This window comes from Paramisgurnus dabryanus, chromosome 20 (assembly GCF_030506205.2).
Source record: "Paramisgurnus dabryanus chromosome 20, PD_genome_1.1, whole genome shotgun sequence".
In the NCBI taxonomy this organism is placed as follows: Eukaryota; Metazoa; Chordata; class Actinopteri; order Cypriniformes; family Cobitidae; genus Paramisgurnus; species Paramisgurnus dabryanus.
In genome coordinates, this window is record NC_133356.1 from 23812879 (window position 1) to 23839772 (window position 26894).

The window sequence follows — 26894 nt, forward strand, 5'->3', positions numbered from 1 at the left end:
TTGCCCGGCACCTTACATGAGAGCTCTGTGGAAGGTATTCACTTTATTTATCACCCTTATAAACATGCTCATTGCAGGGCTGATCAGTGGTGTAAGTCATGCTTTACTACCAGGCAGTGCGAGTTCTGTTCCTCTTTATTCTCCTTAGCCACAGTGAAGAGCAGTGGAAGAAGGCGAGCAGGGTAATTTATGCACACATGTGCCTGCTAGCTCCTCTGATGACAGGCCCGGGAGGAGGGGCACATGATGAATGGCTTTCCATCGGGGACCTCCTCACAGCCACCATGATGTGGGTAAAAATGGAAATTGCTCTCTTTCACCGTCATTACATCAGTTTAAAGCTTGTGTGGCCCTCTAGAACATAGTCGAGTTGCTCCACGTGTATGACATCCATGGGCGGGTGAAGTTGTGCATCTTTAATAAACTGCTTCAGGAGTGTAAATATAATCATTAATTAATCTTCTGTCATTGGTTAGTAAGTTCGTGAAACTCATATTATTCATTTATTTATGTGATATTATTAAACGACTACCCGAGTTTTATTGTCATCGCCACCAAAGTAAATAAATAAATATTTTAAAAGAATAGGTAAACAAATGATAATCGTTCAATTGTACTTGGAAAAATATTAAATGAAAATGTATTTTACGCAATTTGTTTCGCATAGGGTTAAAAATAAAATAAAAAAATAAGCCGAATATCTTGTGAGACAGTATGTCTGCTTGATATTGCGCATACAATTGTTTATATTGTTACAGTATACAGGCCTACATTATGTTATAAATTAAAATAGTTAAGACGTGTAGTTAATAGAAAGACTGTTGCGTTTTCGTTGCCTGCATAGCCTATATTTCAAGTTTGCTATTAGACGAGAATTATAAAAGAAAAAGTAATTTAATCGTATTTAAATGTTTGTGTGTCGACACGATAAACTATGGTGAAATAAACATAGCAACATTTTATTTAAATAACTTTTAAAGCAAAATTACTCTGCATTCGTTTTCTTTAGCATGTCCTAACGCGTTATTGCACACCTTCAACGTATTACACTTTCACACGAGATCATTTTTTCTGTAGTCACACTTTTAATATGTTATATTAAATTAATATATTTTTCTTGTATTTTACACGGATTTAGTATTTCGTTTAAAACGTTTAAGGCGTGGTATTTAAAGATAAAGAGTTTTGGACATTTTTTGGTGATCACATCAGCAGAGACATTTATTTCAACATAGGCCTTCATTTTTTATTTATTTTTTGCTGCCAGCTATTTGATTAATAATTTGAAACACAAATCTGAGGTTGGTGTAATAGCAGTGTTTTTGACTTTTCACTACTATAATATTTCTTAAAGTTTTAGGCTATAAAAAATGTTAGTCTACTCCCAAACCTTAAGTGTGTATGGTAAAGACTCGGAAATCTGGTAATGGATTTGGACGCACAAATAATACAGACTTAAACTCCTAACAGGTAAATTATAGCTGTTGTACAAAAAAGCTAAAAATGCATGGGACATTTAAATAAATAATAATGATAATAATAATAATTTGAAAAACTGTAGTATGTTTTTATAATAACGTTTGAAATAATTATTATATTACCTTTTCGGACCTTTTACTTATTGCCCATAATAAACAATTGACGGCTGCAGTTGCGTTTAATATACAAATGAATCTAGAATTACAAAATACAGACTTGTTTAACAAAACAAGATATCAACTGAGACAATTATATTTTCACACTCCCCAGTATAGAGAGATAAACAATGTGTACAATTGTTTCAAAGCAAGAAAACGAACACCAATGGTGTCATTTACAGTAAAGTTGTGCTGTTAACATTGTCGACAAATACGACACAATATTATACTTCCTACTAATAATTAATTCGTATCCTAGAAAAAAAGACAATTTATATATATTGTTGTTTTTAAAAATAAACAGTTTTAATTTATAACTATTAAAATTGACCTAAAATAATTTTAATCTTATTTTGGAGTGATTGTTTAAGATCATTAGGCCAAACGGAGGCTTCAATAATGCTAAAAATCTCTCTGACATCGACGAATCACTTCCTAATTTGCCATTTAAGATATAACCTTATTAGTTTCATTGAAATGGTGGGAATTACATGATTTGTGTTTATATATCCTATGTAATATTAATTAAATAATAATTTTCCGTAAGTAAAAGAGTTAAAGTTTGTATGTTGGTGGTGCAAAGTTAAAAAATAGCGAAGACAAAATATATGGAACAGAATTGTTTCTTATTTTTCAGAATACATACAAAAAATACCAATTCTCTCTCCGTGGTGTACACCTGAAAAATAACGGCAATTTCAAATGATGTTGACAATTTGGGATTTAAGAAACAAACATGCATGTAAATTATTTTCTTCAATGAGACATTAAATAATAACGAACAATACAATCATAGCAATTCCAAATCAACATCCAACTGAGGAACCCTATTTTATTAGTATCCTAACATGTGTTTCACTTTATCTACAGAGTTCAGTTCAAATGTAATGCACTTTTGAGTTGCTCAAATATTTTCATTTGTATTATCGTCCGCTTTTAGCCGACATAAATAAATACAGTGAGTCCACGGATCCAGTCCTTCAGTGGCGCGATGATATAAAAGTCTTTATATATCAATCTTTATAATCTATAAATTTGGACAAAGTCTGTTTACTGGTATCCAAGCGCTGATGCTGTGGTGAGTCTTTGACCGTACAGTGCATAGGGAGAGTAATAAGGACCGGTGGCGGCGGGCACCGGAACCGGTGCGCCGGGAGTAGGCAACGGGCTCTTTGAATACGGGTGATAGCGGCTGCTTAGTCCTAAAGCGTGATGCGGGCTCCTAAGTGTCAGTGTCCCGGGGCTCCCAGGTCCTCCTGAGGGCGGCATGTGCATATGGCACGCCATAGCAGCAGCGGCAGCACTAGCTAACGATGATGAACTGGGATAACCCGACATCAGCTTGTCGGCCCCGGTGAACGCGGTGTGCGTTCGCAGGTGGTTAAGAAGTTCTTCGGAGGATGAGAAACGCTTGTCACAAGGTCCGTTTGCTGACACCCAGTTACAGACATGTGGAAGAGGGTCGTTGGGTAGCATGAAGCCATAGGGGTACAGAGGGTGTCCACCGAAAGATGGCGGCGAAGAGTGAACACCGTGCAAAGGGTGTGTCGGGTACATGAGTTGATATCCGGACTTCAAAGCGGAGGCGGCTGCCACAGCTGCCGAGTCGTGTGCGCAGGACGCACCGGCTGCACCGGCCAAGTGGCTGGCACAGTGGTAACTTAAGCAGTATGGGTCTCTACAAAGGCTAGCAGACATTATTGATGGAGGGGATGCCCCGGCCAGGGGGCTTGATCCGGCTTTACTGCAGCCCAACGAGCTGGCGAGCTGCGCGTTAACCAGACTCCCACCGTGGGGCAGGAAGTGTTGAGGATAGCCAGCGTAGGCCCCAGCTAAACTTCCAGGGTAGGTCATGCCAGCCGGGGGTAGGGGAAAAACAGTCTGTCCGGGTTTGTAAGGAGAAACGGGGGCAACAAGTCCTGACCCAAGGACGGAGGAAGAAGAAGAGGTTACACACGCCGACTCCGACGTCGTTGGTTTTGATCCTGATGTGGTCTCCTGGTGCTGGTTGACTTCCACGTTAATTCCAGCACAGCTTACGCTTATCCTGCTGTGGCTAACGCTGGTGGGTGCAGATCCATCTGCGGTGCAATTTTTATTACAATCAGACTCTTTCTTTTCGTCTCTCTCTCCCTTTCCATCAGACGGCATCGGGGAAGCCGAAGTGCTGGAATTCGGGCTGCCGGTCCTTGGAGTGAATGGCTGGCAGGTGGCGCTAGGCACACGGAAACCAGTCTTCTCTCCATTCGACACTCCAGAAGACCCAGAGTCCTTCTTATCCGAAGGTTTAGAGTAGGGCTTGAAACTGGATTTATCTTCCACACCGATGTCGCTAAGTTTTAAAGGGCCAGATTTGGATTCTTTCTCGTTAGATCCGTTTGACGTGACGGAGGAGAGTTTGGAGGAGGGTGGAGGGTCAGGTTTACCGATCTGTGAGCATGTTTGCGCAAGAAGAGCCAGAGGACTTTTCTTGGCATCGAGCTGCGAGGATAGATAAAAACAGACTTAGATACCTCAAACGTTTGCAAGCACAATTGTACACTTGTCAATATACAAAATAAACAAACTTCATTCAAAAATGAATGGTTTCTACTTTAGAAATTTAATAACAAGCGATCCGATAATTACGCATAGCGCATACGCTCTGATACGGTAGATAACCCTTGCCAAGAGCATATTTACAATAATAATTTCTGTTGTATGTATTTAAGTAAATATAATAACCCAATATTTGTTTCTTCTTTACTCCACCAAAGGCTACGTGTGTTTTCGTAATGCCCCGTAATTTCTCCCAAAACGAGAATGAGTAGTTATAATAGTACAATACATTTTTTTAAAGCAAAAATCACATCTTACCTCAATTGGACTAATCGGGGTGGACGGTAATGGCTGTAGGTATTCAGGGTGTAAAATGTGTCCTGTGCGTGCAGTAAGCATTTTCAAAATCTTGATGGGAAGCCGATTAGCTTGCCGTAAAGGGTCCGATGGAGGGACGGAATGGAGAAAAGGCTTGCCGACGAGCGCGGTGTTGTTATTCCGAGAGCTGCTGCTGCGTTCCCACACTAGATCAGTATCACTATTTCTTGAAGCAGAGGGCGATGTGATCATGACCCAATTCGCATGTATGTTGTTGGTATTTCTTCTAGCAGATTCATAAATAACTACGCCGTAATCTTCATTCAAATATCAAAAAATAAAGATAAATAGTATAATCCGTTCGGGTTGAAGTAGAGCGCGAGGCTATCGCAGATCCGGAGCTGCGTCTGACACCACATGCATAGCGCGCGCTCTGTCTCTTCTCGTACGTCCGCGCGCTTGTCCTCCCAAACCAAGTACTGGTAGAAATTTTCACTTCAAAAGCAGCTGAATTAGTCCGAGATTAAAGCCCTTGCCGCCTTCCAATCAAATGGGACCCCGAGGTGATTGGAGGGTCAAGGGGATGTGACGTTCCTCCTTCTGCGAGCGCCTCTATTTTGACAACTTAGGGGAGGAGACTCCGCGTAATACTTTGGTTGTTGTGCACGCCGCAGCCTCTGTCAGAAACAGATTTAAGCGTTATTCAGTTTATAAAATGCTTTGGATTTACCATCTTCTCAGATGTTTATAAACAGATGACAGTTATGTGATTTACATATATTCCGTTGTCTTATTTGTTAGGCTTATATGAAAGGATTAGCTTTACATTTACTGACGATGATTAACAACACCATAAACAAAACAAGAACAGAAACATTTCATATTGACCTTTATAAAATTGTAATACTGTCCATTAAATCAGCACTACTTCCTTTAACAAAAGAAATAAAGCGTTGTTTTGCCAGAGTAATTCTTGTGTAATTTAGTTTGTTTTGCTGTTTTCTGATGGCTACATGTGCCTACCTTTATCAGACTTTAAACAGAAGATCAACCTGTAGTGTTTGAATTCCCCAATCAGACAAGCGTTGACAAGAGCAGACCAATGCAGTCATAGAGGGATGTGAATGTCACATGTTTTCAATATAATATACACCGCCCTTCTATTTCTATTCCCACCCCTCCGTCAACTGTCAATTCAGCTCGACCGCAATCAATCAGTTATTTGTCAGTCGCTGTCAATCCTTTTTCTTACTTCACGTCGGCTTTTGAAGCTGATTATTTGCCGCAAGTGACAGAGAAAAGGGCAAAAGAAACATCCTGGAGAAGAGTCTCTTAATTTGAGGGTCATGGTTGTCCTTGTTTATTTAGGGTTTTATTTAAGACCTGCGGTAAGACAATAAACATGTCCTTGTATTTATTTTGAATGGACCCAGATATTGGCCATCATTCTTTTTTATTCACATTTTTTATAAATAGTGTTCATTTTTACGAATATAAATATAAACGATGATTGTAAGGTTAAAATGTAATTAAATATTATCTGAAGTAAATTATTTTACTTTATAATACACAAAACGTAGTTTCTGTAACAAGGCCTTGAAGTAGTTCATTTAAATATAGTTAGTATTTATAGGCCTATAAAACGTACAGGCTTAGTAAACTCAGTCAACGCAGTTGTAATTGCGTTACACTAAATAACCTGTTGCCACCTCAAAACGTATTATTCGTATAATAATTGTATTTAATTAATGTTGTCCTGTTTTCTCTTGAATAATATTGTTTGATCTGACTTTGTTGAGACCGTTTCTCACACACCGTTTCAGGTTTTTCCGGGCATGGCATGTTTTGCACCAACGTGAACTTCAGTATCACTACACATTGCCTCAGGCATATGCCAACAAAACATTAACTTACTCGGAGTGTTAAAACAGACAAGAGAATAAAATAATAAAAACAGCCCAGACAGTTTTTCATTCACGTCAAACAAACTTTATTTACACACAATAAAAAATCGTTTTATTTGACAATACGAAAAGACATAAAAGAAAGAGAAATGGTCTGTCAGACCTTTGAGAAAAGAAGTTTAAAATGCCTTGAACTATTCACCACTGAGACGGCTAATCAGTATTGAGGCTGCGGGGCAATCGGGCAGCTTTTCAATGCGCTTTGCCTTTCATCTCTCACTGGATGGAGGCGCTCAATTAAAAGCCTATCAGTTTGTAAGTAAATCAACGACTATCAAAGTTGTCACATCAAACAAAACGATTATTATTGCAACCCGCCTCCACCATTAATCTCTTTCTGCGGTAATCCGCTTGACAGGTCATCTTGGAGAGCAAGAAAACCTGGAGTGGACAGTCATCAACGTGAAAGAAATGTATATTTTGTTGGAGCATCAAGGAGACATTGATACAAATTACCCTGATCTATAAGAAACAATAATCGTTTGCTTTATCCCCTTCTTAATTAAAATTCTAAAGGTTTTAATACACTATTTAAATAGACATTATTTGTAACCCTAAATTATCTATAAAATATATATTGATATTGTATAACCCTAAACAATATGCATCTAATATTTTAAAATAAAATGTAAAAATTTAATTAACCTAGTAATTCCTCATCATCACTTCCACATGCACACACACACATACACTATCTCCCAACAATATTTATATTTACTGGTGGTTGCATTTGATTTTTTTTAATCTAACAAGTTAAGAGGTTCTCAAGTTATTCATCCACTGACTGTGCGAGTATAAACCGTTCATTAACTTATTTATTCAATTTAGTTTCAATAAAAAAAAACATGAGATTGATAATTTAAAGCAAAACAACAATAACAAAAAAAGTTTTTATTTATTTATTTTTTAATTGGGCTACATTAAAGTTTATATTTATATTTGTGAGCTTTTTAAATTGCAAACAGGCCTACTGTATCTCTGTTTTCCAATACAACACATTTTTAAAAAGACAATGAAAGATCGGTCATTTTAAGCAAGCTGAATGGTGAATTATTCTTCAGTATGTAAAAATGCGTGACTGTTTTCTGCAGATGCTGTCAGTGCGTGACACAATGCGTGAGTTATTAGGGCAGAGAAGGGCAACCATAAATCTCAGCATCGGGTAAAAATTCTCTTTATAGCCTGCATGACGAATGAGCTTCTGAACCAGACACCAAACAATCAGGATTTTCCTTAAATAGGAATACATTTTTGGGGGGTCAAATTTTATAATGTCTAAAATTAACTGTTTGTGGATTTTCATTTTTAGATTATTCACGTTTAGCCTACTTTCTGGCAAAATATAGTCATTTAGCTACAGCGTAGAGCTCCAAGCCTCACAAAACCTTGTTTTTGGACAAACAATTTGCTGTTGTATGAGTTTAAGACAATGCATTGCGAATTTACAAAATCAGCAATAACATACATTACGCATTGATTTTCCCCCTTCCGTTACAAATTTTTGAAGGTGTATAAATAATAAGTGAAGCGTTAATCACTCCATCCAATGAAAGCAACACAACAGTTGTCCCTAAAAGACTGCGATGCGATTTTTGATATATTAATGTGCAGAAAAATGCGTTTACATAAATTAACAAATGAAAATAAGTTATTTTGTGTCTGCTTCGGACGCATGCATGCTGGAGCGCCTCGCGTGCTTTCTGAACACGGAGAATAGGCTACATCCAAAATGAAGAAATAAAAAACAAAGCTCTATGCAACACACACTTTAAATGACAAACACAATGAATTACAAAACATTTCTTATCATTTACTTTAGTGAAATAGACCGCAACAAACCACTTTACCTGAAATTACATGCACGCACTCCGATGACAGGTAAGACATTTAATAAACACAGTCCTTAAATTTCAAAAGACGATAATATAAATGATATTATCCGGTGGCATTTTTTTAAGTATATTTCAGGTGACTAACTTAGTATCTACGTTATTCGAGTGTTCGTGCTCTGCCACTATAAGATATCCTACTTGTCTCACAGTCCAGAGTCTGCGCGTCCACAACTTCCGCATATGGGCGGATCTGCGGTGACGTCACTGCCCTCCCCTCAGGAGCGCTCGACCGTTTCTCTTTCAGTTTGTCCCGTTATACTGTAATAAACATAGAGCATACATTTATATTATTTAAACTTTAACGATAATATGAGCACGAAAACAGTTATAATTTAGCAACATTTGATTTCTAAATAAGTTATTGGTCGTTATTTATTTAACATTCAAACACAGAATGATCCAAAATCCCGTGATAATACAGAAAAACAACTGTTTCTCTGTAAAAAGCCGTCCATATTGCAAAAAGTATTGATAATTAACAGTGTTAGCATGGTTAATAGCAGACTGCACGGACTGACACAGATTTGAGGAATTGAATAGTGGCGCGTGTTTCCCGCGTGGGATCAGCTGACACAAGCACGCGGAAGAAGTACATTACAACGCTAAGTTCCTAGTGAGCTAACTTAAGGGTTCATTTTGACAACAAAACATACATTTTGGTCTTATGAACAGAAGAAATTAAGGTTTTGTGGTGTTCCTATCTACATGCTCTGTAAACCCTGAGTTGTCATTTGGCTACAATGGCAGAATCAATGGTTGTAGTGAATGGAAGTCAGGTAAGTGAACTATTCCAAACACGTTGTGCTGTGACCTATATTTTTGTTCATAAACTACACACTACACGCTGCAAAGTGTGCGCTTGTTTTGATTTAGTCAGTTGCACGCACTATTGTGTGATAAAGCAGTGTATTTTAAATCTGCAGATATTTGTAGTGCAAGGAGATTACATTAATAAATGTGTTATTAACTGCACTAATATTTATTTATTTATAGAATTTCAAACAACTGGGCTGCGTTTAAAGCACTGATTATATTCAATATAACTGATATGTCTCTCTCTCTCTCTCTCTCTCTCTCTCTCTCTCTCTCTCTCTCTCTCTCTCTCTCTCTCTCTCTCTTTGTGTTTGATGCTTTGATACAGGTGTCTTGCATTGGCCATGATTTGGAAGACATTCCAGATTTTCTTGGGATAAAATATGGAGAATTGGCAAGAAGATTAGATCTCAGCTTCAACCAACTGAAGTAAGTGACTGTTGTGCCTTTGTGTAACTCTTAACAGAACAATGATGATTTTAGGAGGTCAGTGATGATGGGAGACAGTGCAAAGTGATGACAGACATGTACCCTATTATCCAAATAATGTCCATATGTATCCAATGAGGGTGAGACTGGAAATTTCTCCTATTCCAACAGGATAAAACCCATCTTTTCCTCTCTGTAAAGATAGAGAATTAATAGTTAAGCATTTTACATAGCATTTATTTTAACATAGCATTTTTTTTTTTTGCAAGTTTAATTTCTGTTATGTCCTTCATGTTGCTAGATGCTTTGCAGCTATATTGGCAAAGCATTTCATGCAATTTATAGTATATTTGCATATAATAAGATTTTTCATTGCATTAATCACATATATGATATGATTCAGAACCTGTCATGTCTTTTGCCAGGTAAACTTTACTTTACTTTACTCTTTGTCTAACACAAATGCCTGAACTGTTTAACAATGCCCTTGTCTGAAGGATCTCGCTGTCATATGAAATGTTCACGAATATTGTCATAAATGACAGTATCCCTACTGGAAATAACATTTGAGTCAGTCTACCTGTCGCGCATACAGTCGCACTTCTGCATTAAGTGCAATTTAATACATGCATTATGTGCATTACATCGTCAGGCGTGTCATCAGGACATCAGCGTGCGTCGGGTACAGTAGTGCCGTGCCATGCTGTGGCCAGATAAAAAGCCTGATCAATAAATGTGACATGTTAATGCTGAGCAAATAGAATAAAAGATTCCTCTGACGGGACATGAAGAAGCACCTTATGGCAGCTGGGGAGGGGGATGCCATTTCACCAGCAGGACTAGCAAAGCTGATCTGACAACTAAAAGAGAGGAGATGATGGTTATAAGGTGCCTTTGTTTCAGACTTCTTTTCTTGACCTGTCATGCCTTGAAGGACTCTGAATGGGCCTCTTTTTGTCATGTGAAAATTGTCGTCTTGAGGCAGTTATCTGTGCCGAAAATGTGGATTCTTCCATTTAATTGATTCGCTTTGCGCTGGAGTCTGTCACATTAATAATTGCCAAATCCTGTGCTGCTTCGATGTGTCGCACATAAATGTACGCTTATCAGAGCATTAATATTCCTAATGAGCATTTGTGACTGGTGAGCCAGCATTGGGAAAGACTGAAGACCCAAGAGTCATTAATGTTTAGGTTTAAAATTGAATGTCACTTTTGTCACACTAACTGTGGGGTCAGCATAAATTATATCATTTATAAATTAGATAATGAGTGAATTGTCAAGAATCAGTAAAACTATACCACAGGTCAATAATTCATAAAGTCTGTTTGTGCTTTGTTAATGCAATGCTTCTCATTGCATCAGTTTCAACTGTATGTTTCCTAATAGTTTCAACATACACACCGCAGTGAACTGTTTTGCTTTAGATATGCAATTTTATACTGGTTTGTTTCTTTTTCTGAACCAAGCAATTTCAGGTACATTGGGGGCCCTATTTTAACAATCTAAAGCACACAGGTATGTCCGAATCCATTTTTTACTAGTTTAACAACAGGAAAAATGGTTGGCACAGCCGGCGCATAGTCTAAAAAGGTTTAACCCTGTTTTCTTGCGCTTGGGCCACAACAATATAATATTTTCTTTTTTTTTCTTTTTTTTAATTTTTTTTGTGATCATTTTGGCCTTTTTATTTGAAAGTGATTAAGGAGAGGACAGGAAAGTACAGGTAGGAGAGAGGGGTACGGGATCGACAAATGACCACGAGCCGGAAATGGAACTCGGGTCGCCGAAAGCGCGAAAGCACCACATGTCGGAGCGCTGCCCTCTTGCATCAGCCCTGACAACAATATAATATTTTCTTTATAAAGTGTCTTATATAGCTGAAAACCATGATTTCCTGTTGTCTGAAATAGTTAAAGTAAATTCTGTTACCATCAAACTCTGTTACCAATGTAGAGTAATGGGCGTTTCACACTGTATGTGGCAAGTGGTGGAATCGCCATGCGGCTAGAGCTTTTCTCGTGTAGTAGAAGTGTTTTGTGCAGCATTTTGTGTAGGGATGCATCGATACCGATACTGGTATCTGGTATCGGCCTCGATACCACATTTTCTAAAGTACTCGTACTCGTTAAAAGTCCCCCGATACCCGGGATCGATACCACGGTCTGAGAAATGTCTATGTTTGAGTGGCGTGTAAGGGGTTAATGCCTCTTGTGTTGTCCAAAGAGGCAGAGTTTACAATAAACTGGAAAACTAGTCACTTGTTTTTTTGTTAAATTATATGACTAAAGCTGTTACCTGTAAATTTGAATCATGTTTTTTATTAAGTACTCAGGATCGGTATCGGCAAGTACTGAAATGCAAGTACTCGTACTCGTACTCGTATTCCAAAAAAGTGGTATCGGCGCATCCCTAATTTTGTGCAAATATGTTAATCTACAAATGGTACCTACTGTGAAGAGTCATGTTCACGGAAAGGGCAGGATTTTGGGTGCACGAGCAAGGCATGCTCCACCTCTGTAACCACCGCCTTTTTGCAGCTTTCTGCATGTCTCCTATTGAAAATGAACTAGACACTTGTGACTGCCAGGTACCGTGTGAAACGCCAATAACTGTGTTGACAGTATTTAACTGAACTGGCAGTCATACACAGAGAAACACACATATACATGACTGCCAATACTGTTACTGATCCATGACAGGGAGTACCAAATTATTAAAAAAATTAAAAATATAACGAAAGAAAAGATACGTTGAACACCAAATGTACCTGCAATAATACAATCACCCATATGCTATCAGTTTATATTTATGAAATAATTACCAGACGACTACTACTGTATTGATGAACTCTAATGAGAATGTCTCTATAACAATGTCAAGTTTATAGTCTGTCCACTTAAAACCTTAAAGCATTTACAATACGGATGTAGTGACATGCGCAAATAACAGAATGAGATTTAACCACTTGTGTATTGGACTTACTCCAGTATTGTTCAATCTGAATCAGACTGCCAATAAAGATGCGTCCTGGCAGAAGCACATGTCAGCAGAATGCCATCCTTGGCTCTGAAATCGTTTTGAACCACTTCACAGAGCCTTTGAGCATAACAGAAGGTTCTGTTACTGGAACTGTTTTGGGTCATATGCTTTGTTGGGGTTACGGTTGCATTCAGTGTGAAATTTAATTTATAAAGAGGCATGTGATCAGAATAAAGTGAGGATGTGGCCCGAAGTCAGGATTTCGCTGTCTCTTCTGCCATGTTCACACAAAGGGCCCACAGTCAAAAGTTAATAGACAGACATCCTGCCCTCTAGCATGAGCACTTAAATATGAGAAAATGACAACGTGATGGAAAGGTTCCTTTATTGTCCTCAGGGCTGGCAAAAGACAATATGAGTCCTCATGCCGCATGCACTTATAATAAACTTATTGGGTTATTTAAACAATATCTGAAAATTATCATATGTGATTGTCATTGGTGCTGATATTTACTACAACAGCGAGACTGCAAGGGTACTATTGCAACAGTTAATATCAATAATATGCTTACAAAAGTTACATGTTTCTAACATTTGTTTAGGCTGCATTGCATAGTCCACTATAGTTTATAATGCAGACCAGCTAAGTGATACAAGCATTAAAGCATCACAGTGATGTTATATTAAATAATAGCACTCTTGAGATGACACTGTATAGGACTGTTGTATAAGTTAATATTTCATACGCTAACAAATCGTGTCACATCTATCATGGTGTGTTTTTTATGCATCAGTTTGAGAGCTCCGTAAAAGGAAGTTAGATGCAATGAGTAGACAAGGCCTTCACAGTGATGTACAACAGGCCCACACCATTGCATGCACTAGTGAGCTGTGTTACCTGATGTGAGAGGTGTCAGAGGGTATTTTTACAGACATACATGCGGTATCACATCCAGTATATCAGACTTTACACTCGGTGCCTTTTGTGTGCTTTTAACGTTGAGTTGGTGTGAATGTGAAACCGTACCTTTCTCAAGGCTGGTCATGAAGAGGTATTACATCCTAGACAGGAGGAGTAATCCCAGGTCAGGGATCGCTGTCAAAGTGTCCCCTCCATTTCTAGACATGCATGTGGGTTTGTGGGTGGTGAAAGCAGAAGGAATCTTATTGTCTTGTCCGGTCCGTTTCGAGATGAGAGATAAACGCGATCGACTTGAGTCATGCAAAGCAACGATGACTATGATTTGCTTTTCTTATGTGTCACTCTCCGGCTACGGGGCCAACAGAATGGTCGTATTGATATCTCTTTCCAAATTCACGAGAAACTTTTAGTGTATATTCTTAAATGTTATTTAATTCATTATTGCGTAAAAAAGGTTGAGGTATATTTAAAATTGCATACAGCTGTAGTTATCGTCCAATGCAGATTTTCCACATTAAACCCTGCAACGTACCTGCGTATGTTTCATATAGTTTCGAGGGCAAATCAAGTATGCTAACTTGCATTTTCAATTGGAAGCACTTTAAATGTAGACAGCCTGTCACCATGAGACGCAAGTAGTCTGATGAAAGCAGAACAAAGACGATAAGGTACGGTGGCTGGGTACACCGAGAAATGAAATACAACCTTGTATGGACTGTCAGCAGTGTCGTTTTATATTCATATCTAAAGCGCATTATAGTATTATACCGCAGCTCATGCTTCACTCAACTGTCTCTCCTCATTCATCATAGCTGAGACTTTATCTTTCAAGCCCTCGCTCGCCAACACCAGAAGGCTGCTGTTAATTGACAAATGAGAGCCGGCGACATGAAGTGCTCCCTCAACATCAGAGCAAGGTGGAGTCTCCTTTTGATGGGGCTATTATTGGCATAAGCCAGTAAAACGCATCGCTCTCTGCTGAAATGAGAAGTGACAACACTAGAAGAGCCTGTCATTGTCTTCCGGGTGCGTTCAATCTACGGCCGTGCCAGTATGCAGATAAAATGTCAGTTAAGAGTACGAAGAAAAAAGCGTGAAAATGGAGTCGTCAAATCACTTAGCTCGCGGAGGGTATGGAAATTGATGCTTTTGTGGAAATGAGAATTTTTCCATATCTGATCTATCAGGGTTATTTAGTGCTAATATTTGGGAACGGCCCAGACTGTTTGGATTTTATTAAAAGGGTATACGATGTTCCTTCGGCCCTGTGAGGTTTGTTAGACAGGAGCAAGTTGCGGAAATGGAATTTATGCATTTTTCATTTCGTCCTCCGCTCTTATAAATCGTCTCCGAAGCAATAAAATCTCATTTAATTTCTCTGAGCAAATTTGTACCACTGTGATTGCTTCAAGGGGAGATGAGCTGACAAGAAAAATTGTAGGAATACAGAGAAACCATTTTGGATGCATTATAGTTGACATGTTTGTTATTTGCTGCTTCGCTAATGGATAATTTGAATAAGTTTAGTCTGTGGCTGTCGTGCATCTTTGTCGCTACGTCACAGTTATGTTAAAGGAAATAGTTTTAAGGCCAAAGCAAACACGACTGGCTTTGTGTTTAACTCGAGGATGGAGTGAGATTTGGTGGGTGAAGTATAAACGTTTAGCTGCATCATTATGGTCTGTTCGGCAGCAGGATAGGAAAGCCCTCGTCTTGTCATGGTGTTTCCAGCCATTTATTATTTCTACTTCAGATGGCCTTTACTTGGAGCAGCCACACGCCCTGGCTCAGTTTTTTGCTCTGGTGTAAACAGAGCTGTACTTGATTGCCCCGGGAAGAATGAAATCCAGTTGATGTGCAATATCGCTGGCCGCCAAAACAGGCACCATCTCCTGTCCAGTCAACAAGAGGAGAACATCATCAAGCCTCACCAAATCAGTTTTGAAAAGTTCTTGAGGGCAAATCATGCTTTTTCTATTTTAGTAAGATGACAATCTTGTATCTGATAAAAAACATTTTTCTTCCACATGTTCCTGCCAAAACCGCAGCAATATGGTATTCATTTGGAGGTCTGTCGTTGTGTCCCATATTGCTGGCAGCAGTTGAAGCCCAGGTATCAACGCACAAACCGACTCTTGTGTTTGGACTCGAACCACAGGCTTTTGACCCCACTAAATAGAAAAGGCTTTCAAGATGCCTGTCAGAAACTCATTTCTAATTTGACTTTCCAAAAACATTTCTGTTCGAGCGGTGGAAAGGTCTGCGGTTCGCGAAACAATCACTAATCATCATGTGTTTATCTCACAAACCACCTAGATTGTAAATGTCAGTTCTGACTGCTGAGCAGCGTACTTTGGGTTTGAAATAATGCTCTGCCGCTCTGACAACCCAAATAAATGAATGGCTTCATTGTTGTACGTGTTTATTCCGAAGAAATCTAGTTAAGTACGAAATGATTTTCTGACATGACTTTTCCAATATCATCTTCACCTGTCGAATATGAGAATAAATAATCGGGACGTCTTCAGAGAATGCATGATTTTATGGTTGTAAAGCGCCGGCCTGTCCTGCTAGTCACATCTCGCATTGCATAAATCACAGTTTCACTGTTACAGTACAACAAAAGAGTCTTGATGGCAAAAGAATTATCTTTAAATCATTATCAGCGTTATAAAAGCCCAGTAGGCCCATCCAAACACATCTCAAACTGTTGGTGTTGAATGGAATGGAACATCTTTACGCTCTTTTTTTGTTCCAATTAAATATATATTGGGCACGGACGTCATTCTCTCTATAACTGCATCCCTTTTTTATTGTCTACCCGAAGAGTGATGGTGCGCCTGTGACACGGTGATTTACAGGCCCTCCGTTTTCCGTGGCAGGGCTTTAGAGAGGATGGCTGACATCTAGCCAACAGTTTGGAGGGGTAGAATAAAAGCTGACGTTTTATTGGCTTTAAGGAGGAGAGAATAGGAAGGCCAGTCACACAGAGGAGAATAATAGTTTCTGTACTTTATGTTTCTCAGGCCCTGCCAGCTGTCACGGAGCGCCCCAAAAAACTGAGGGGAAATTTATTGGGTATTATTTAGAGAGATGTCAGTGGTAATGACTGCAGCTATGATTTCAATTATCACCCACTAAATATAGCTTAATTCACTGTGTTGGTGAACCTAATGAGTGAGCCTGACATCATTTTTCAAAAACTCGATACCATGCTATTTTAATATTTTATGTTGACCGTTGGTTTAATTTCCCTCCCTTGCGCTTGGCATCGAGGAATGGCCGGTCCCTCATGGGCCGTTGTACCGTCAGCGTTATGCGGTTCAAAGTCTTCCCAGGGATATATTTTTCCATTGACAGAAATCCAATTAGTTTTAGTACACAGTCTGGCTGAATAAAAAGGCTCTTAAAATCTACAATATGTTTCCTTAGCGCTTTAGCAGAGCACAAACCCAGTGATGAATTTTTATAGCCTGACCTGATGGGGGCCGTGCATGGCAGACATGCATCACTCCCTTCCTCTGTTTTGACATGTTTAGAAACAAACGAGTTCGACGTCTTTCCCCCGAAAGCGGCCCGTAAGCATCTTCGCATTCGACTTCCAAGTCCTCGTTCATGTGGAATAAACCTCAAGCTTAATCCACAAACGGCTTGGACTTTAACGAAAAAGGATGTTTAATTCATTGCTGACGTGTTTAGTAACAAGGTATTTTGTGGTGCTCACATGAGTTTAACTTTTGAATGAGTGCTGAAATGAAAGCAATGGCTGGCATCCGGGCTGCCGGTATTATGCGGTCGCGGAGCACGAGGCTCGACGTTAAATCTATGTTACTCCATGGTTCGTTGCCAGTTTACGTCCTTTATCACGCAAAGCCATCTCGCTGATTAATGATGTAAGCAACTGGGAGGCATGGAACTTATTAGTGCTTTGAAGCAAAAAAGCGTCTGCCATACTTTAACTTCCCCCTGGACGTTTCCCAAAGGGAGAGAGAGGAAAAAAGAAGGTTAGCAGTTTGGAATCGGAACAAAGGGTTCCCCCTCTGGACTATCCTTTCGATGTTGTTGCTCCATGACACTTTGTCTCCCACTGTGTCTCCTACAGAGTGGGGTCTGGAAAACGAAGACAGATACGCTGGCTTTATCTTGCCAAGATTTGAAAAGAAGATTGTAGTGCCTTCTCATGTTTTGAAGTTTAGGGGCAGTTCCTCTGATAAATGTTAACGCTGTGCGAATTTATCCCGTCACAATAAAACACTGTATGAACCCTGTCATTAGGAATGTACTCTTCCAAACACTCGTCATTATTAGAAAATATTTGCCGTAGCAGTTTGAGGATAGCTCCTGCCCAGAATAATAAGTCAGCTCCAGTGTTTTGATATCTGTTAAACTGTGTTGTGCCACCTGGAGAGTGATGAACTAGAGGGTACTGGCCAAATCGCTTGCTTAGCAAACGTGTACCATCCCTGTTTTTTCTCTTGGCCAAGCATACCGAAACCTTACAGGGGTTTGAACAGCTGCTGCAGATTTTTAACACAGCTGCAAAGCATTTCAGAGCCGCTTAAAAAGTTTTCACAGCTATAGCACGTAAATGCATTGTCTGGCCTTAAAAACAACGCCAACTTTATGGTGTACAATACATTGTATGGAAAATAATGTGTCTTTGTGTTCAGTGGCCTTCCTAGAAATGGGTGTAGCAAAAGCCTTTTAACTGGCTTTTGTTATTATCTATTGACAGTTCACATTGTCATTCTTGACCACTGTTGATGTCTTACTAAATATTAGAAATGTTATTGATCACCATCAGAGTAACCAATCAGATCTGAATGTTTTTCCACATGGTTATTTAGCACAAAAATATTGCACATACTCTGGATGGTGTAGGATTAGATTTTACATTTAAGCATTTACCAGACTCACAAAGTAAGGAAAATAAGAAATTTTCCCCCTAGTAATTTGAGCTTTTTCACATTTTAATGGCTAAACTATATAAGATATTAGTTCAGAGTTTTGCTTGGATACCAGCGCAGAACAAATCATCATATTTGTGTTGTAAAAATGCATCTTTGTACCCAGAAAATTTTGTGTGCTTAACAATTATTTTGTAATTTAAGTGGTTTTATGTACTTTTTATTGTATTTTCTGTTTGTTATGACATAAGATTTAATGTCACACCATATTATGTCTTGCCGTTTAATCAATGTGTCACCTATCATTGAAATCAGCTAGTAGTCTTGTAACAGTCCCACTCCAATAATTGTTGTCTTTTAATGACCAACAAATAAAAAAGGTTTAGCATCGAACCGTATGTCAGTACCATAAAATGAGTTTAGCCCTGTAGCAGTGCCATTGTATAAAAAATGTATAAGATACAATTCACCTTGTGACCTGAATTCATAATTAACAAAATCAATCACTATAGATAATAAAATGATTTATTAGATATATTAGATTCATTTAAGATTTTATTTTTTTAATCCAGTTTTAGCTGACGTGTAACTTTTTAGACCTTTATTTTGAACTTTCTTCTATGTATCATATTTCGGACATGCCAAGTATGCCAACCTTCACAGGTAAATAGGTATCTGTTATTATCAAGATATTTGTTAAAGCATTTCTCAAGTCCTGAGAGTTTTTTGTCTGATGTTTTTTTTTAAACTAAGAAGGTATAGCGTATCAAAACAGCCATAATTGGAGGAATAGCAGATTTTATATCCTCATGCGCCTGCTTTCCTCAGACATACAGACTATACTTGCCACTACACCAGCAAAATGTGTCTGATCTGAGGACAGTTTGCATGTCAATAAAAGGACTTTAAGGGTGAAATCCCTTTACTGGACGTTACAGCAAGAACCCTTATTGGCACTGTAGAGAAGTAAGGAATTTCATTGGCCTGTTACATGGTGTGTCTGCTCCTATTGGCTTTGTTTTGAGGAATGCATGCTCATGGCTTGATGGGTATTTCCTCGATTCCAAAACATGTACTGTATTCCAAAATGTGACGTCATGTTATTACAGCGTCATAGGTGCTTCTGAAGCAAAGGTGAAAGGTTACTTTCTTAATCAGGGGCCTCCAACCTTTTTGTGAGCAAGGGCTACCACAATGGATAAAACAATCTGGAGGGCTACTTTTTAATATAGTCTACTTAAATGTTTTTTATTTTACTTGTTGATATGTTTTATCATTGTTTAAAATGTTAACATGTATATAAGAAGCCAAACTAATATAAAAATATGTAATAAATAAATATTACAATTGAGACTATTAATAGAATGTGCTTTGACGGGGCACCTCACAGAATCTGTGTGGGCAACCTGGTGCCCGCGGGCACCATGTTGGAGACCACTAAATTATTCTGTCAATAACATCCTTGATATTTAATAAAATGTATTACATTTGGAAAATATTGATTTAAAATATTTTATACCAAATTGTAAATACATAGTTTTTTGTGCATTCTTTGCATTTTATCTTTTAAAGGAATATTCAATTTTCTTAAAAGAAAAATCCAGATAATTTACTCACCACCTTGTCATCCAAAATGTTGATGTCTTTCTTTGTTCAGTCGAGAAGAAATTATGTTTTTTGAGGAAAACATTGCAGGATTTTTCTCATTTTAATGGACTTTAATAGACACCAACAATTAACACTTAACTCAACACGTAACAGTTTTTTTCAACGGAGGTTCAAAAACTATAAACGATCCCAAACGAGGCATATTGGTCTTATCTAGCAAAACGATTGTCATTTTTGACAATAAAAATAACAAATATACACTTCTATAGCAACGCTGCACAACTTCTCGCCTAGATCTGGTCCAGCGCGACCTAACGTAAATGCGTAGTGACGTAGGGAGGTCACGTGTTACATATATAAAACGCACATTTGCGGACCATTGTAAACAATAAACGGACACAAAGACATTAATTAGTATCAGTTGACATACAACAACGTAGGAACGGTCCTCGTTCTCAACACTTGTAAACACTGGGGCGGAGTTTCGCGTTCGTCCTCTGTGACCTCTTGACGTGATGACGTATTGCGTGGGGTCACGTTGGCGCATCACGACCGGATTTAAACGAGAAGTTGTGCTTTAAAAGTGTATATTTGTTATTTTTATTGTCAAAAATGACAATCGTTTTGCTAGATAAGACCCTTATGCCTCGTTTGGGATAGTTTATAGTACTTTGAAACTTCGTTGAAAAAAACTGTTACGTGTTGATTTAAGTGTTAATTGTTGGTGTCTATTAAAGTCCATTAAAATGAGAAAAATCCTGCAATGTTTTCTTCAAAAAAACATAATTTCTTCTCGACTGAACAAAGAAAGACATCAACATTTTGGATGACATGGTGGTGAGTAAATTATCTGGATTTTTCTTTTAAGAAAATGGAATATTCCTTTAAGTGTAGCAACATGCTGATGCTAAGTTATTAAAATTCACTTATGTGCATGTTGCTTATAGAAACTGTGGCTGGCTTTTTAAGTATATTCCAAGTCATTTTAATTGACTATTTTAAATTTTGTCTAGTGAAATTTATTCTGATGAGATAATGTAAAAACATATATTGTCATGACTTATTGATCACAAATGTTTACATTGTAGTTGTTGTGCTGGATGTTGCCTATATATGCATCAGACAGTGAGACAGCTTATTAGGTTTCATACAATGAACAGACAGGCAATCAGACACTTTTCAAAATTAAAATTAGTGTTAAAACTAAAGGACTTACAGTATACGATTATTGTTGTTTTTTAGACCTATACGTTAGACTAAATGTCTCTTGATTGTTTATTACAAGTCAGTGAAACTTTCCATCAAACAAAGTTCCCAGAACTAACTGTACCTCCTCGTTTTTAAACAGAGCCACTGGCGTCCCAGCGTATAGGACATTATGATGTCCCATGCTGAGGAAGTTATGGCTTCAAAGCGTATCACTTGTTCAATATATAGAATTAGGAGCTTCAAGCCCAAGTTTTGTGAATCATGTAGAGAGTTTAAGTACGCTGTACCAACAACAATAGAGGGAAGTTGCATCTGGATTTATCGAAGGCCATTACCGCCTATAAATAAGTCGTGCTGTGCACCACTCGGCCGTTTCACCATAACCACACGTCTTTGTCCAGCATGCTAGCGATATAAATACGGCGTTCTCTCTACAGAATCATAGTCACAAGCAGTTGGCGGTATGTTGCAAATGCGGATCCATCAACAGGCCAGGCAGGCAGTTTAAATTAATTATTAGCTTTATAGCAGCCCCTCAGGCCGTGCTGAGGCAGCTGAGCCCTAAAGGGGGCTAATCCGGCCCTGCTTTACAGAAAATCAATGCCGGCCTTTGGTGTTGGCATCCCATCCGGGTACAGGGACACATGTCAGATACCTCCTGATTTTTTCATGAGGTGTGTTTTGAAGTTGTAAAACCAATGGGAGGTAGCTGGAGGTGCTAAAAATGAAAAGAATAACCGGAAGCTACAAACGGACGGCCTGGTTTCTTACGAGGCCAAGTAGTTATGAAACATGGAGTAATGAGATTCTGCACGATCTTAGGTCAGCAATGCAAGTTTTGTTTACATACTATTTTCCTTTTGCATGTTCAAGAAGTTACAGTCAGCCACTGACTTTGTTTAAAATCTCTGTACTTCTGTAACTAAATCATTCAGAAGGAAGTTGGAAGTCTTTTCTCTGAGAGGTTACAGTTGGATGACTTGTTAGTGCTATTTTGCAGTTGTTAAAGTAACTGTTTAAAATGGTAATGCATTTTATAATGTGCTGCATTACATTAGTGCTTCGTCTGCGGAGGGGAATGCTTTCATGGTTTCATCAGGCTAAACTTCTGTTGGCATAATCTCTGCATCAAACATACATGGAAAGACTATAACATGAAACATTTAGGCAGGAGTGATTTGTGATTCATGTGGAACACTGGAACGGAAATGTCCCGCACGTTCACGTGTAGTGTTTGTGAGAGATGCCTAGCAGAGACCACAGAGCCCCTCAAGAGCCTCTTACAACTGTTTTCATATGCATATCACTTCATTCATGAGATATAGGGTCCAAACATCTATTCAAATAGTCAAGCGTCCTGATCTGAGTATTACACCAGGCCTGTTGTCCCACACCCTTAGATCTGACTTGTATAGTAAAGTGTTATTTCTCCTCCTGCCCTTGTCTCATCATGCAGAAAGCTTTCTGGCTGTAGCTCCTGTGGAGGTGCTGTTATGCTGTGGACACATGCGGTCGATGTTTCTCCCACAGGCTCAGCAAGAGACCTCTCGTTATCTCAGGGGAAGCCCTCCAGCTCGTCTGAGGGGGAGCATCCTCTCAAATCCCAATCGAGGGGGCGCTACATCCCTCATGCTTCTTTTCACACTCGCCACCCCCGATGAACACCTCCTGTATCTCTAATCCTCGTACGCACTGTTTGGTTGTCCTCAGTCCATCTCTGCCCATCGATAGTAAAGATGAGCAATAGGGAAATTTGTTCTTTTTCTCTTTGATATGTTGTCATATGTTAACAGTAAAGATGTGAAAGGTACTTGGACTTTAGTACAAAGCTAATATCAAAATGATATACATATGTGCACTAGCTTTTAAAAGTTTATTGGATTCTTAAAAACCTTTTGATTTGCATGCATTTGATCATAATAGATGTGAACGCTATGATAATTGTACAAAAAAGAAGTTGTGACCAAGCGTGCCGCACAAGCCTGAAAAGTGAAGCCAAAACGTCTTGATCACTCCATAGTGACTGGTCCTAGTATAGGTCTAAACCCCACCTCCCCCATGTTAGGCCGGTGACACACTGGATGCGTGGCGTGTCCGTTTTTAATTCGGCTTCCATGTTAACAGGTTAGAGCTTGCAGACTGCCTGCATGAGACGCGCGTCTCAGGCCCGGCTTGAGCCGCGCGGAAAACGCGTGCTTGCTAGAAATAGAACCGACGCCTATTTTTCACGCCACACACAAGCGTCTTGGAAGCATTTCCAGCCAAAATATATGTCACCTATAGCAACAGCAGCGCGTCAGCGCCGAGTCAGGCATGCTTCTGGTATGTACAGACACAGAAAACGCGACGCAGCCGCCACGCAACTGACACGCAACAGATACGCCACGCATCCAGTGTGTCACCGGCCTTATTCAATGGAACCTGAGTCCACCTAAACAATTTAATTACACTTTAGATATTTTTTTCCGAAGCTGGTTTCTGCCATTTACTGCAGTTTTAATCACGCTTATGTAAATTCTAGTGTTTGTTTTTAAAATAAATTTGTTTTAGTTATTATTTACTGCTATAAAAACAGTGGTGTCACGTCATGATTGACAGCTGTGATATGCGCATTCTGCGAGGGCGGGACCTTGCTTTCGCGGCTTTACTTCCTGCTCACTACTGCGCAGGACTGGTCCCCAAATTGCTACTGCGCAGACTCAAGACCCAAGATGTCAGCGCCGTTTTCGGACACTAGCGGCTTCACTTTTCACCAATGGTAGAGAGCAGGTGTCATCTATCTTTTTTTTTACAGTCTATGGTTGTGACCATTTTTTTAAGTTACCATACTACTCTTTTTAGTATTAGTAGTACAAAGTATTGATGCAGTTTATGCTTAGATTTTTCTTTCATCAGAAACGTTTCTTAGATGGCTTTATATAAAAAACACAATTACAAAATTAAACACAATTCAGAGTTAACAGCAGTTCATTACAACTGAGTATACTTTGTTGTCACAGGAAGATCCTTACAAAGTGTACTAAATTTGACTCATACGCACACACAGGAATTTGACGTATCCACATAGCGACAAATTGCAATCTGTCGCTAAAATATTTCTGCGACCTGATTTCGAATCCCGACCGCAAAAAAAAAAGTGTGACCTGCACATACAAAATATGCAGGATTACACAAATCCAGCGGTGCGCGTACAGTACTTGTGGATGAGCACAGTACTTACACGGTACTTACTAATGACGAAATCAGGGTCACACGCACTGTATGTTGACCCAAATGTGAAATATACCCAGGCCTTGACAGCTTTAGCCACTGCTAAATATAGCAAAAATGCAAATAAACTAGTTGACTTTACCAGTTGACTAGGTTGTTGAAGAATTAGTGGACCCTTGTGACCCATATCTATTAATAAGCACTGAAACCGAGGTCAGGTAACAACCCTAGTTGGAAACAAAGACGAAAAATCTAAAGCACTGCGATTTCTATGCTATTGTGTCAAACAAGAATGTAACAAATCTCACAATTGGTCACGGATCAATAAATGGGCTACGCTATACATTCACATTAAGCACAACTAAATAAGGTTCCTTTGTTTCAATATGAAGATAAATATGATTGCCTGCCCTTGTTCATGCACATTATTATGTGCTAGTCTCTTAAGAGTGGAAAGCTGGAACTGATGCATTATCCCAGTGAATCCATCTTTCACCCAACACAATGAATAATGGAGAAATGTGACAAACGGCCAAAAAGCAAAGGGGAAAAGCTCACGAATGGAATTAAGGCGAATGATGCAACTCAGCAAGACTCTCCATCAAGAGCTCTGCGGCCCATAGATCATTTTATATTTAACTGTGACTAGAAGACATTTGGATATTAAACAGGACTTTGAGTTTGTTCAGCTGGGCCTCTGCCTCCGCATTCAGCTGTGGGCGACGAATGTGCTCGTCCCCTCGAGCAGAAATATAAGAGTGATGTCATAATTATTTTAATATGGTCCAAAGCTGTGATGCTTAATGTGAACAGAGACCATTGAGTGAGTGTGAAGAGTGTCTCCGGGCCTTGGTCGGAAACAGAAGACAACATTGTTCGCCCCGGAAGAGGATAGGCACAGTAACATATTTCATGACTGCATGTGAAGCGATCGCTCACAAAAGGCGATTTTGACCAGATCACAACTGGACATCTTTTGTGCTGTACTGTATTGATGAGTGGCCTGGGGCGAATGCTTTGCACCGGGACGGAGAACAGGAGGAAGATGTTGTCTAGCCATTGACAGAATACGTTTGAAAAGTTTATTGACGTTTGGATAAATTGTAGTTTTTCACTGATTTAGCTGTTTAATCTGATTTTATTTTTAAAGCCCGTATGCTCTCCATTTGATGTGTGCCAATTCTCACTGAACAGAATTGCTAAATTATTGTACTTGCTCCATGATTTTTTAAAGGGGTCATATTACGAGATTTTTTTAGATGCAAAATAAATATTTGGTGTCCACTGAGTGCATATGTGAAGTTTTATCCCAAAATACTCCACAGATAATTAATTAACAGCATGTTAAAATTGCCACTTTGTAGGACTGAGCAAAAGTGTGCCGTCATTTAAAATGCAAATGAGCAGATGAAATGCAAACAATTTTCACAATGATGGTGGTTTGTTGGAATTGAAACTCAATTGTGCCGTCAATTTATTTTTTCTCTCTTTCTTTCTCTCTGCACTAAATGGCAGTGCTGTGGTTGGATAGTGCAGAATAAAGGGCGATTTATAGTCGTGCGTAGGCTATCCGTAGCCTGTGAGTAGCTCTGCGTAGCCTGACGCGCACCTCACAAAAAATTTAACAGCGCGTCAGATCTACGCGGACTGCAAGCGCTGTGATTGGTCCACCAGAACCCCTCCCGTCAGGTAAAAAAAACTGCGTCATAGGTATTTACGTTCGTGACGGTGAAAACAAAGATAAGCCAAGTTGAGGAGTGATTTAACTCAAATTGCAACAAAAGTCACTGTTTATTTACTTCCATCATTGCTGGTCTTCTCTAATTATACACAACAAGTTGCTGTTTCTTCTTCGTTTGTGGGTTAACTTGTCAAGCTTCTTTTTCTCTGACGGTCGCGCTGCTACTGTGGTTACACACGTAGATACTGCCTACCAGCGGTTTGCAGGTGTGTTTGCACGTCGACGCGGAGGACGACGCAAAAGTATAAATGAAAACCGACGCGGAACCTACGCCGTAGGACCCACGCATGACTATAACGAGCCCTTAAGGGGTGGTATTATTGTAATTTGCCTTGCTTCCCACCACACAAAACAGGCGAAATCTGAACAACCTAATTTTTCACATGCTTGCAGAAAATGGCTTACCCAAACAAAGTTTTTTTTTAGGTTGATAGAAGCACTGGGGACCCAATTATAGCATTAAACATGGAAAAAGTCTGATTTTCACGCTATGACCCCTTTAAGTGTTGTAGGATGTAGTGATGTAGGTCCCACGCTATTGTTTGAAATAATGTTGTTATAACCAAACCACTCAGTACTTTTGTATTAGAAAGCTCACAAGGATGGTTAAACCAAGATAAATCCTCATGCAAATGCATTTTCACATTGGACTTTAGAGCCTCACCTCTGATTAAAGGCTGTAAAGGAGACTTATTCAGTTTTATAGTGTATTTGCCAGCTTGGC

At 39.1% G+C, this 26894-nt stretch overlaps 2 protein-coding genes across 2 annotated transcripts in view; one reads left to right on the forward strand and one right to left on the reverse strand.

Annotated features, from left to right (window-relative positions):
- Window positions 1-2244: 2244 nt before the first annotated feature.
- znf503 (zinc finger protein 503) lies at window positions 2245-5107 on the reverse strand. The gene is made up of 2 exons (XM_065297185.2): window positions 4494-5107; window positions 2245-4118 (listed from the first exon to the last, which is right to left on the reverse strand). Exons 1-2 carry the CDS (start codon window positions 4743-4745, stop codon window positions 2688-2690), a joined length of 1683 nt encoding a protein of 560 aa, XP_065153257.1. The 5' UTR covers window positions 4746-5107; the 3' UTR covers window positions 2245-2687.
- A 3544-nt stretch (window positions 5108-8651) lies between these two features.
- Window positions 8652-26894, forward strand: part of lrmda (leucine rich melanocyte differentiation associated) — a 338769-nt gene continuing 320526 nt past the window's right edge. The window contains exons 1-2 of the mRNA XM_065297191.2: window positions 8652-9125; window positions 9491-9591. Coding sequence (XP_065153263.1) covers window positions 9090-9125; window positions 9491-9591 — 137 coding nt within the window. The 5' untranslated portion in view covers window positions 8652-9089. The remainder of the gene's footprint in view (window positions 9126-9490; window positions 9592-26894) is intronic.

Bases quoted from the DNA above. Each gene is read 5' to 3' on its own strand.
- znf503 (XM_065297185.2), bottom strand. From the start codon at position 4,745: ATGATCACATCGCCCTCTGCTTCAAGAAATAGTGATACTGATCTAGTG. The intron at 4,119-4,493 runs GTAAGATGTGAT...CTATCCTCGCAG, and splicing joins CCCCGATTAGTCCAATTGAG to CTCGATGCCAAGAAAAGTCC.